Raw genomic sequence first — 11,718 nt, forward strand, 5'->3', positions numbered from 1 at the left:
GGCTTGAGGGTCACGTCACAGTGTCCTCACCCACTGTGGGAGAGGGGCCTTCTCCAATAGAAGGGGCACAGACCAGAGAGGCCTGGTGGCGTCCGCCCAGGCCCTCTGCTACCCTAGCCCTTCTGCTCTGCCTTGCTGTGGGGTCACCTTTGACCTCCCCAGAGAGGACCTCCCTGTCTTCCTCTGTGCTCCACAAGTTCTGGCCCCAGCAACTGGCCATTTATATTTGGACAATTTTTTTTTGGGGGGGGGGTTTGCCACAGATTGAACTTAGGGGCCCTCAACTACTGAGCCACATCCCCAGCCCCATTTTGTATTTTATTTAGAGACAGGGTCTCACTGAGTTGCTTAGTGCCTCGCCGTTGCTGAGGCTGACTTAGAACTTGCCATCCTCCAGCTTCAGCCTCGTGAGCCGCTTGGATTACAGGTGTGCACCAGGCACACTGGACAATTTTAAGTGTTCAGACCTTCCTCTCTGCTGGGCTCTGTGCCTGCCTAGTTAGGTCTAGGGCATTTTGAACATGAAGTGGTCACTCTGATCACTTTCCTTCTGGACTGAGCGAGGTTCTGGCTCCATGGGTGGCCTCCTTGCTTGTGCAGAGCCCTGGGGGCACAGGGACACTGGTGTCATTACCCAGTGTGGTAGGGGCCCTGTGCCCACCTGCTTTGGGGCTGGGGTGCACAGGTGGGGACTTTAAGGGCTTGCTCACATGTGGGCCATCCTGTTGCCCCTGAGGTGCCAGCCTGCTCCGTAGCTTCTGCCACCCAGAGTTCTGGCCCCAGCTGCAAGGTGGAGACGCCCTGGCCAGGGCAATGGTCCCCTCAGCTTAGTTGCCCTCCAGGACCCAGACCCCTGCACTTACTCATCTGCTTCTTCCATCCCTGACAGCCGTCCCCTCACCCAGGCCTGTGCCTCTAACGAGGAGCAAGCGCCCTGAGCTGGGTGGGCCCTGGCACCCTTCTGGAGCTCTGCTGCTCCCAGGTCGGTGGAGGCCTGAGTCAGGAGCCCAAGCCTGGCAGCTGCCCTCCCTGTTGCTCCTGGACTCACCCTGCACCCCTTCAGAGCCTAGGCTTCCAGCAGGGCCTGCTCTGGGCATGGCACTTACTGAGCTGCCTCGTCACTGCTCCCAGGACCCACCCCATCCATCTTCCTATCTCCTTGCCTTCTGTTTGCCTCTAAAGTGGCCACCGCCCACTGCCCCCTGGGGCTGGCTGGCTGGGCTGGAATGTCAGAGTGTGCACAATGGCTTGTCCACCCTAAGGCCACCCAGTCCCCGTAATGGACCCATGGGAGAGCTGTGGGGAGCGGAACAAGCCAGGGCTGACCTGCACATGGGCAGGGGAGTCCCCTAGGTAGCTGGCAGGCAGGAGCTTCAAGAGTCGCCAGATCCCCAGCTGGTGGGTGTGGGTCACCTGTATGTAGGACACTGATGTGGGGACCTGTGAGGACCAGGACCATAGGCCTGGTGGCACGCTGTCCACAGTCTCTGCCTAGTGCTCAGCCTCTGGTGCCTTTCCAGGGTCCAGCAGCAGGAAGGCCACCAGCCGGCAGACCTCCAGCCCCGAGCCAGCAGAGGCAGCCCTGCTACCAGGGGTGGGGCTGGGCACCACACCCCTGCGGCCCAGCAGCCACTCCCGCACCAAGACACGCAAACCCAACTTCAGTCCCCAGGAGACAGAGGTGCTGGTGCGGAGGGTGGCACGCCACTACCCACTGCTGTTCGGGGCACTGCGGAGCACACCTGCTCGGAAGCACCACGTGTGGAGCAGGATCCTACAGGCTGTGAATGCGCTGGGCTACTGCCGCCGTGACCTGGGTGACCTCAAGCACAAATGGAGGGACCTACGAGGGGCCGTGCGCAAGAAACTGGCAGAGAGTCCGGCTCCTGGATTGGTCCTCACACCTGTGGAACGCATGGTGGCCGAGACCTTCTCGACCCCAGCCTCCCAGGGCAAGAGCCAGGCAACAAGTAAGTGGGCCCCTCCCCACGGCCCACACCTGGCCTGGCCTGGCCTGGCCTGGGCAGTGAGCTGGCTGGCTTCCGGTGCACAGCCCCCAAAGAACAAGACTCCAGGGGAGTGCTGGGGGTCTGAGGAGACGGCTCATCCCCCTCCCGGCCCCTCGGCTCCTGGGTAGGAAACCCCAGGCCCAGGCCCAGGCAGAGGCCTGCCCATTTTGGGAGGAGGGGTCAGGTTCGTGCTGGCCCTGAGCTCACGGTCCACTGGGACTTTCCCCAGCCTTGGCACAGTGCAGCAAGGGGACCCTCAAATCTATCTCAAAAATTGAAGTCACTCAAAGCCCCTGGGTCTCATGTGGCCTGGGGGTCAGTGCCTTTGCCACCACCACTGGCGGCAGCAGCTTGGGGAGCTTAGACCTGCTGCTGGGCTCAGGGCTGCACGGCAGCTGCCACCTTGAGCCATGGCCACAACAGGGAGCTGAGTGCCTCCGTCCCTTCCCTGGTATCTAGAGAGGACACTGGGGCCCTGTGGCCCCGTTTCCCCATCACTCTAGAGAGACAAGTCCCCGGATGGTGAAGGCATGGTTGACGGGGCCTAATAGCCCTACCCTGTATATCTAAGGGGGGTGCAGAGACTGAGGTCCAGGGGCCTGGCTGAGCAGCCCAGGCCCAAAGCCCAGGCAGTCTCCAAGGCCCTGCTTCTCTCTGCCATGTCTGCTGCGTCTGGTGTGGTGTGGCTGGGAGGCCTCTTTTGCCCCAGGCCATTGTCCACTCTGTCTTCTCATGAGTGCTCATGACAAAGGTCAGGGCAGTGACTGTCCTTAGGCCACCAAGTTTTAATACCAGAGGAACCAAGGCAGGCAGCAAGCTTGGGTGGCCACAGGCTTAGAGAGTGCCCAGGGTTGATGCCATCAGATGGCAAGCCACCAGCAGGTGGAGGCTGCCTGGCCGGAGCCACGTCCAGCCACTAACCTTTGCTGTGCCTTTTGGTGTAAGAGGTGAATGCTGCTGGAGAATTTGGCCAGAGCCAGGAGGAGCCCAGGCCCAGTGCCTTCCCGCCTCAGCCTGCCTTGTTCCGGGCCTGAGGGAGCAGGACTGCGTGCCCTCCTCAGCAGGCCCTTCAGAATCACTCTGGTGCTCTTGGCCTCCCAGAACACTTCTTCTGTGGGGCTGCTCCAGGAACCGCCTTTTCCAGAAGTCTCTGTTCTTGGCTGGGCCTGTCCTGCAGCCCACACTGCCTCTGAGCCCTCCCATGATGCGGGCTCGGGTGCTGTCACCACTCTGCCTCCTCTGCTGCCCCTGCTCCTCACCACCCTGCCTCACAGCCAGGCCTGCTGGACTCTCCTCCTGGGAAGCTCTGGAAGGACGTGGGGGTGAAGCCCCAGGAGTAAGATGAGCCTTCTCAGGGCGGGAGCAGACAGCAGGACTCCACCTCAGACAGACCAGCAGGTGGTCCTGGGGGGACTCGGAGCCCCGTACCTGCTCTGCTCCTTCTCGTCTGTGGTGCCTGTTGCTGGGACATGTGGACAAGGCCAGGCCTGGGCTGGGTGGGAGATGTGTAGGTCCAGGATAGGCCTTGTGCTGGGCCTCAGGATGTACAGGTCCTGATAGGCCTGGGTAGGCCAGGGGTGTGGGACTGTTACCATCCCCAGGGAGGCCCCGTGCCCTCTCCTTTAAGGCAGAGGCCTGCGGCTGTGTTCCTGAGGCAGGCTTGGGTGCTTCAGGAAAGGGTGGGCACTGTGGGGCCTGGGTGTTCAGGTACTTTCTGCAAGTCCCCAACCTGGAGGACAGCAGGAACTCTGGAGTATACCCTGCATTCCCTGCCCTGGGTGAGGCCCAGCCCAGCTGCCTTCATCCCTGATAGATCAGCCGCAGCCCCTGTGACCTTGTAGCCCTGGGTTTACCTCCATTAGGAGAACCCAACTGAAGCTTCTCTGGTGCCCAGGAACCTCTTGTGAGAAGGCCTGCATGCCTCTGATGTTTGTTGAATGACTGTGTGGGAGGAGCAGACTTGCCCTGATAGGCACTGAGGCCAGAAGCAGGGAAGTAGCTGCAGGGCCAGCAATGGGGTGGGAGTGCCCCAGATCAGTGCCAGCCTGGGGAAGCAGGACTCGTCCTCTCTTCAGCAGGCCTGTCCAAGGGTAGCCTCTGGGGCTTAGGCAGGGCCGGGCCTGGGGGCCTGGGGAAGTGAGCTGCAGAGCGCCTGGTTTCCACAGTTTCTCTGCTCCGAGGCTGCTGAGAGGTGCACTTGCCCAGGGGCGCCTCCGGCTCTCTGCATTTGTCTTGGGGGGTGGTTGGTGACCAGTGCCATCTTCTTTAGCCCCTGGAGACCTGCACAGCCCTTGGGCTTTTCAGAGGCTGTCTGAGGCAGGGCAACTCCCACCTGCAGCGCCTGTGCCAGGAGACAGGAGGGTGCCCTGACTGCTGGGCTCCCCCTGTGGACCTGGAGCTTCAAGGCAAGGGAAGGTTCTGGCCCAGGCTTGTGAGCTGTCAGGGAGCCACCTGGTCATGCCCCATATAGCCTGGGGCTTAGGCAGGGCTGGGCCTGGGGGCCTGGGGAAGTGAGCTGCAAAGCGCCTGGTTTCCACAGTTTCTCTGCTCTGAGGCTGCTGACAGGTGCACTTGCCCAGGGGCGCCTCCGGCTGTCCTTCCCACTTCCTTCTCTGGCTGCCCTCTGATGTGACAGGACACCTTGAGTTTGGGGCAGCTGCAGCCTGCCCAGAAGAGGAAGAGGTGTGCTGCAGCCCTTGTTGCCCCTTCCCTCCCCGTGCTGGGCTGTGTCCTGGAGACCTGTCGCCCTGTAGCCTGGCCTTGACTGGGGTGGGAGGGTGGAGCAAAGTAGAGACTGGGGGCTCAGGGTCTGCCTGAGTCCTAGGGGCTTCTCAAAGGTAGGGCTCCAGGGATGAGGCCGCCTTCTCTCATAGAGCAGCCGCCCCCGCTGGAAGGCTGGGAGTCGCCACTCCCTCTGCAGGCTCCATGGGGCTGGGGGCACACGCTGCAGCGGCTCAATGGCCCTCGGCCTCCTGGGCTACAGGTGGGCCCTTTGCAGTGGGTGTCCACTGCCTGATTCCCGAGGCAGGCCTTCCGACCGCTGCCCCTCCCACAAGGACTTCCGTGTCTCAGGCGAGTCCTGCCTCTGCTGGCCTCTGGGGCCTGCCGCACTGGGTGCTGCCTCTTCTTTACCCACTGGTAGAGGAGGAAATGGAGCCTGGCCTGGGCCACCCTCCTGGCCTCAGACCCAGCTCCCAGCGAGTGGGAGGCCTGGGTGTTGAGTGCCCTCTGCCCCTGGGGGCCTGAGTTCGCCCAGTGGAGTCAGGACAACGGGACGTGCCTTCTGCCACGTGGTGCTACTTCTTGGCCGCGACTGGACCCAGGATTCAACTGTCTCCACAGGGGTGGCACCTCTGGGCCCAGGCCCTGCCTTCCCAAAGCCACTGGTCCCCAGCCAGCCCCGTGCTCTCTGAATGGCCTTATTGAAACCCAGTCACCACAGAGCCCCACGTTCACAGCCCTGTCCTCTCAGCGGCACTGCAGGACACGTCCCTGAGGGGGGCCATGGCCAGATGGGAGGCCGCCCAAGGCAGGCGCCGCGGTTCTGGTTTTCCTCTTCACTCTTTCCTGAGGGGCTTTCCCCTGCCCCCTCCAAAGTCTGCTTCCCCAAGGACACTTCCAGGCCCTGGTCCTTCTTTCAAGGCTGAACACCGTCCACACCAGGGTGATCCCTGAGTGGGCCCTGAGCCGCATCCCTGCAGCCTCTGACCCTTTAGAGGCTGGGCCTCCTTTCTTGAGTGTGCCACCCACATGGGAAGGAGCTCAGGGACTCCAGGGGCAGATGCACGTCCAGCCAGCCTGGGCTCGGGCTCCCCGGGCTAGCTCAGGTGATGTAGGGCCTCCACCTGGTGACCGCCTTCTGCTGTGGTGACCTGCAGATCGTACTGCAGCAGCACATGGAGGCGGCCGGGGAGCCCGGGGCTGGGCTGCCATACCAAGGAAGTGGGTCTGAGGGTAGGAGCGCTGGCTGGCCCCGCCTTGGTCCCTTTGTCCCTCACCCATCTGTCTGGGAAGCCAGGCCCCGCCTGTGCCTGGAAGGGAAAGCCCATGGTCTTCTTTGAGTCGGGCCACTGGCTTACGTGTGGGCACTGGGAGGGGAGAAGGGACAGAGCCAAGGTCTGTGTGGCTCCCGCAGGGGTCAGCACCATCTTCTCTCATTTGGACTCCCCACCACCTGACCCCTCAGCTTCCTCACCCGCCTGGCCTACAAGGTGGTGGTTGGGAGCTGGCCAGCGGGGTGTGGGCATAGCGTGGCTGTGCTTCTGGGGAGGCCAGGACACTGTGGCCCTCACTGGCAGGCTGCCCCAGGTAGCCCTGACCCCCTGTCCCAGGAAGGCTGGCCGCTCTGCCTGTCTGCCCTTCCTGAGCGCTCTCCAGGCCTTACTGTTGGGTGCTAGCCTGTGGCTCTGCAGCTGCCTGGGGCTGCTGCTTGGAGGTGTGGGTGGGAAACAAACCTCCCCTGTGGCACACGAGCAGGACCCAGAGCAGACCTGAGGGCCACCATCGCCTTGTGCCCGCCACCATGAGGAGGGCCTGACCGCGCCAGGCAGGCTGGAGACCTTAGTCCAGCAGCCATGTCCCCTGGCTCACTTGCTCACTGTGTTCCTTGGGTCCCTGCTGGCTCCTACGAGCAGATCCTGTCCCTTGAGTTTGTGTCCTAAGGACCAGACAGGTGGGCATTCGGTCTGGACATGAGGGTGGTGGGGCACCCTGGGAGTTCAGAGGCCCCCGGGTTGGGTGGGGTGGGAGGGCTCCCCGGAGAGCACACACCTGCTGGCGACTGAGCTGAGGGACGGTCTGCTGAGTTCAAGGAGAGGCCACTGCACCCGCTCCAGTGAGGACAGTCGTGTGAGGGCTGTGACAAGGGAGGGGTAGCCACAGTGCCCTTGCTTTCCTGGGGGTCTGGGGAATGCAATGTGCCTGGCAAAAGCCCTCGGTGGCCTTGGAGAGCAGGGAAAGCAGAGCCTTAGTGGGGAGAAGGTAGAGGCGAGGTGGGAAAGAGCAGCCCTGGGCTTGCTGCCCCCAGGCTGAGGCTGACCTCCACGCTGCGGTGGGTGGCTGCAGGCCTCGGCTGGCATTCAGCAGGAAAGTGTGACGGAATGATGGTCAGGGCCTGGCCACAGCTGCCTTCCCCCATTTTCCATCGTGGCCATCAGATTCAAGGTCAGTGTGGCCAGTGATGGCTCTTTGTGATGGCTGGTGAGTGGGACTGGGGCAGCTTGTGGAAGGTCCTCCTGGGGATGGCCACTCAGGCTCCTGTCCAACCCTCAGTCCCAGCCACTTTGTGGCATGGACAGGTCTCCACTCAGGGCCCTTCCAGAAGCTTCCTGGGGTGAGACTTACAGGCCAGTGCATCAGGAGGCACACACACAGAGGACCTTGTCCTGAGTGACAAGAGGACTTGAGTGCCTAGGACCAGCTAGTCAGGAAGGATGCACAGATGCCTGGGGCAGCAGAGGAAAAATGTGACCATGGGGAGGAGGAGGAAGCAGGAGAGGAGGTAGCCGCCCCGACTAGCTCCTCCCAGTGGGCTCCTCTCAGTGGGTGGGGGGCCCAGAACTTCCCCCACTGTCGATGGGGTGAGTGGACACAGCAGGTGGTCTGCCCAAAGCCACCAGCCCAATGCCCTGCCCCCATTGGCATGGCTCTTCCACAAGCACCTCAGGAAGGGATGTTTGCTGCCCTGTCCCCACCCAGAGGCCCCAGGCCTTCCCTTTTCAGGTTAGGAATCGGCAGCCTAGAGAAGCAGGGGAGGTCCTAGTGCCGCCCATCCGTGGAGACCAGGCCCAGCTGGTCTGGGAGCTCAAGTCCTTTGGACCCTGGGAAGCGCAGCCCCCCTTCCTTCTGAGATGTCACTGTGGGAACTCAAGACAGGCGCGGGGCGGGGCTGGATAGAAAGCTCAGTGGGAAGGACGGATGGATGGGTTGATGAAGTGACCGAAAGTGGATGACAGACAGGGTAAGTGAGGGCTGAGTGGCTGGTGAGCAGGTGGGTGGGCAGGAGGATGGCTGTGGAGAGACAGACAGAGGAACGGCCAGGGTGCCAATACATAGAGGGACCCCTGGGTGGGCAGACGGGAAAGGTGAGTGCCTTTGCCTCGCGCACCTGGTCTTCTGCATCTCTAAACATCGCGTGCTAGCTGCCGAGGGGACTGGCCCTGAACGGCTGCAGGCAGGGGGCCTCGTGTGTCTGCTGCCTCCCACCTGCTCCCCTGTCGTGCCTGGTACTGCCCACTGGTGGCCAGCCCAGACTGACACTCCCCTGTCTCCCTCTGTTAGCCGACGAGGAAGACGAGGATGAAACTGCCAGCTGCCTGTGGCGACCCCTGAGGACCCCGGAAGGGCCCAGTCCACCTGAACCTGACCCCCTGGACTTCCGAGGAGCTCTCCGTGCATCCACCTCCTCACCCTCCCTGCCTGCCTCCCTGGCATCTGTGCCCCCAGGGACCGCGGGCATGGGTTCCTTTGGGCCCTCCCCACCTTCCTCAGCACCAGCATCCACGCTGCCCCTGCCCTCCGGGAGGACCCTGTCCACAGCGTCTGAGGCCTCCGTGTTTGAGCAGCAGCTGCTGGACTCCCACCTGCGGCAGGGTGCCCTGCTGGCCTCCTGGTCGCAGCAGCAGGGTGCGCTGATGGCCCAGCAGAACCTGCTGCTGCAGCGGCTGGTGGAGCAGAGCCAGCGGCTGGCTGATGGTGTCGAGGCCCTCAGCCGGACCCTGGAGCGGCTAGTGGCAGTGCGCCCAGCCCAGGAGGGCTCACCCTCCATCCTAGAAGGTACCCCTGCTGGTGGAGGGGCCTGTGGACCCACCAGAGGCCCCCAGGACAGTCCCCAGGGTGCCCACCCAGGCCCAGAGGTCTTCTCAGGGATGATCCTAAAGGTGGAGGAAGAGCTGTAGGACTGGCCCAGGGACCCCTTTGGCACCAGGCCAGGGAGAGGACAAGGACTGCAGGAAGCCTGGAGAGGGTGTGGGGCATCTCCCCACGTGCCTTTCCGTCCCTGGCCTTGGGTGGGTGTGGCAACCTGCCAGTCTGGCCTCAGCACCAACCTGCTGGGCCAGGCCTGGGCTACTCAGGACAGTGGCAGTGAGTCTGACCTCCCACTGCCAACTCCCACTTGAGCCCCCTGGGCCAGTGGCTGCAGTTGGCTGCAGGTCACCTCTGCAGGCCTGCACCAGTGGGAGGTGGGGAAAAGACGCTCAGCCTGGGGCCTCGGAGCCCTGGGGAGTGGGGACTTGGCAGCTGCACGGGCTCAGAGGGCCCGGGCTCGACTCCTTGGTTCTGGTTCAGGGGAGCCATGTCCATGAGCCTGGAGTTATTTCTCTTCAATTTTATATCAATGTCATAAATACATAAATACAAACACGCAGACATGAATGTTAATTGGTACTGCATGGGGTGGCGTGCTATTTTGTACCTGTTGATTTTCATTACAAAAAGTATTTCTCATACATAAGCACAAATCCCAACAGAGGGAAGTCCTCTGCTGCTGCTGGTAGTGGTGGGGGCCAGCAAGGGGTCCTGTTCCTGCCCTGGTGGCTGTGCCTCCGTTCTCAGTCCAAGCACTCTCACTTGGCAGTGAGTCCAAGCACATCCCTTTTCAGGACCTCCTCGCCCTTCAGCTCCCTTGGCCAAGAACTCCCTCTGTGGGCCACACCCCCTCCTGCCCCTAGCAGCCAGGGCACAGTCTGCCACCACAGATTGAGTGGCTTTGGGGAGAGAGCAGGAGAGGACAGGTGTGAGCCAGGCCTAGCCGTGGGGCCTTGGTGGCCTGGGCCTCCAGCCTGATGCTTGTGGAAGAAGGAGGTTGGGGAGAATGGCTCCCCCCAGGTCTGCTTTGTGTCTGAGCTGCAGGGCTCCGGTAAAGCACAGTGGGGGGCCCCTGGGCTGTCCACCCCCACCGTCCTTTGGCCCCCACCGGCCAGATACTGAGAAGCTGGGCGGGAGCAGGGTGGGATAGTGGGTGAGGCAGAGAGTCAGGTGGCAGGACTGCTGGTGCCTGCCTGGCCTCGTGTGTGGAAGGAGTACCAGGTGGCTGCAGCCGTGCTCCCAGACTTGGGGCTGCTGCCCCAGGTGTGAGGCAGGCCTGACCAGGGACCCGTTGAAGAGAGCCTGGGTCTTGGCCTAAACTGGAACCAAGGAGGATCAGTTTCCCAGGAAGAGCCCATCCGGGTGATGACATGACATGTTCAGGCTGACATCATCCACCTCCTAGGCTGGGCTGCATGCTCTGTCCCCAGCAGGCCACGCATTGACCCTGAGTGATGGCGGGAGACACGAACCTGTGAAGGGAAGTGAGGGGGAGGTGGCAAAGAGGGCAGTGAGCTCAGGGTTAATGTCCTAGAGCAAGGACCAGGGGTGTGGCCAGGGATGTCCAGGTGAGCGTCCATCCCGCAGGGGAAGGTCTGCCCCCAGCATGGGTGCTTAACGAAACCCTGGTCGGGACCCGAGTCTTCTAGGGACTGTGTGACCTAGAAGGAAGGGCATGAGCAGGGCTCCCAGGGCCCCCACCTGGGATGTTGAGGGCGCAGAGGAGCGGCTCGGGTTGGAGTGGTCTCCAGAGGCTGCAGTACAGGAGCTGGGGAGGACCTGTGAGCCCCGGGATCCTGTTGGGGCAAAGATTGAAAAGGTCCTGGTCTGGGGCCTCGGAGGCACCAGTGACCACGGCTAGAGACGTTTCTGTGACAGCCTGATGGTGGATCTTATGCAGCATGGCTTAGAAGAGGTGGGCTGGGCTGCCAGGGCAGCTTCCATCAGAGCAGGGAGACCTAGGGCCGCTCACCAAGTGCCCCATTTGGCAGTTCAGCAGAGCCCAGATGGCAATGCATGTCCAGGATTGGGGTGGGGGTGCGGGTGCGGGTGCTCTCTGCACCAAGTTGCTGGGCCCCAAGTGTGTGTCCCTCCCCCATCCATCCCTGTCAGGTGGATGCGAGCATTCCCAGGGTGCCACGTCCATTTGACTCCAGAGGAGGGGACCCAGAAATTGGGCAGATCTGCCCCAGTGGGCAGTGTGTTGGATGAGCCAAAGAACTTTCCGTTACCTGCAGTTTAACGTGCAAAAACTCGCTCTCAAAGTGCCTGGCTGGCCCGCTGGAGAAGGCACTGTCACCGGGGTCTCCCCAACAGCCCTCCATCCCCAATCAGAGAGAGGAATGGGAGGCAGAGGAAAGGCAGGGCCTGAGGGCCTGGCACAGGCGGGTCTGCAGGGTCCTGTCTGGAGGACATTTCCTGGTCAGGACCCCACATGGACCAGGCCCCTGAGCTGCAGTCCAGAGAAGCAGCAGCAAGACTGCATTACAGGTTACATTCCAGAGGCTCAGACACATGGTGTGATCTTGTGAATCAAAACAAAATGACAAAATCACAAAATGGGGGGGTGGGGATGAGATGGTCAGAAGCTGTCAGGTGTACGAAAGAACCACCCAGGATACCCTTGAGACATGAGGAACTGGACGGATGTGTCATTTTTTCCCTGTCACTATAATGAAACAACTGAGGCAATTTAACTTCCAAATAAGGAGGGCCCATTTAGTTTGGAGCTTGCAGTTCATGGTGAGGCAGCACACCTTGGCCAGAGTGTGTGGCCGAGGAGAACCACACACCGCAGCCCAGCAGCTGAGGTGAAGAGGAAGAGAGGGCCGTAGTTCCCTTAAGGGCACACCCCTGTGACTTCAGGACTCCCTACTAGTCCCCACCACCTCCAATAGCACTG

The 11,718-nt window shown here is 62.0% G+C and overlaps 1 protein-coding gene across 2 annotated transcripts in view; it reads left to right on the forward strand.

Moving 5' to 3' along the window:
- The window catches only part of Tsnare1 (t-SNARE domain containing 1), a 112,167-nt gene extending 102,806 nt beyond the window's left edge, over positions 1-9,361 (forward strand). For both annotated transcript variants that reach the window (XM_026403042.2, XM_026403043.2), the window contains exons 11-12: positions 1,521-1,970; positions 8,289-9,361. In XM_026403042.2, the coding sequence (XP_026258827.1) occupies positions 1,521-1,970; positions 8,289-8,905 (1,067 nt within the window). In that variant the 3' untranslated portion in view covers positions 8,906-9,361. The remainder of the gene's footprint in view (positions 1-1,520; positions 1,971-8,288) is intronic.
- Positions 9,362-11,718: the final 2,357 nt, after the last annotated feature.

Source organism: Urocitellus parryii, chromosome 7 (assembly GCF_045843805.1).
Source record: "Urocitellus parryii isolate mUroPar1 chromosome 7, mUroPar1.hap1, whole genome shotgun sequence".
Taxonomy (NCBI): domain Eukaryota; kingdom Metazoa; phylum Chordata; class Mammalia; order Rodentia; family Sciuridae; genus Urocitellus; species Urocitellus parryii.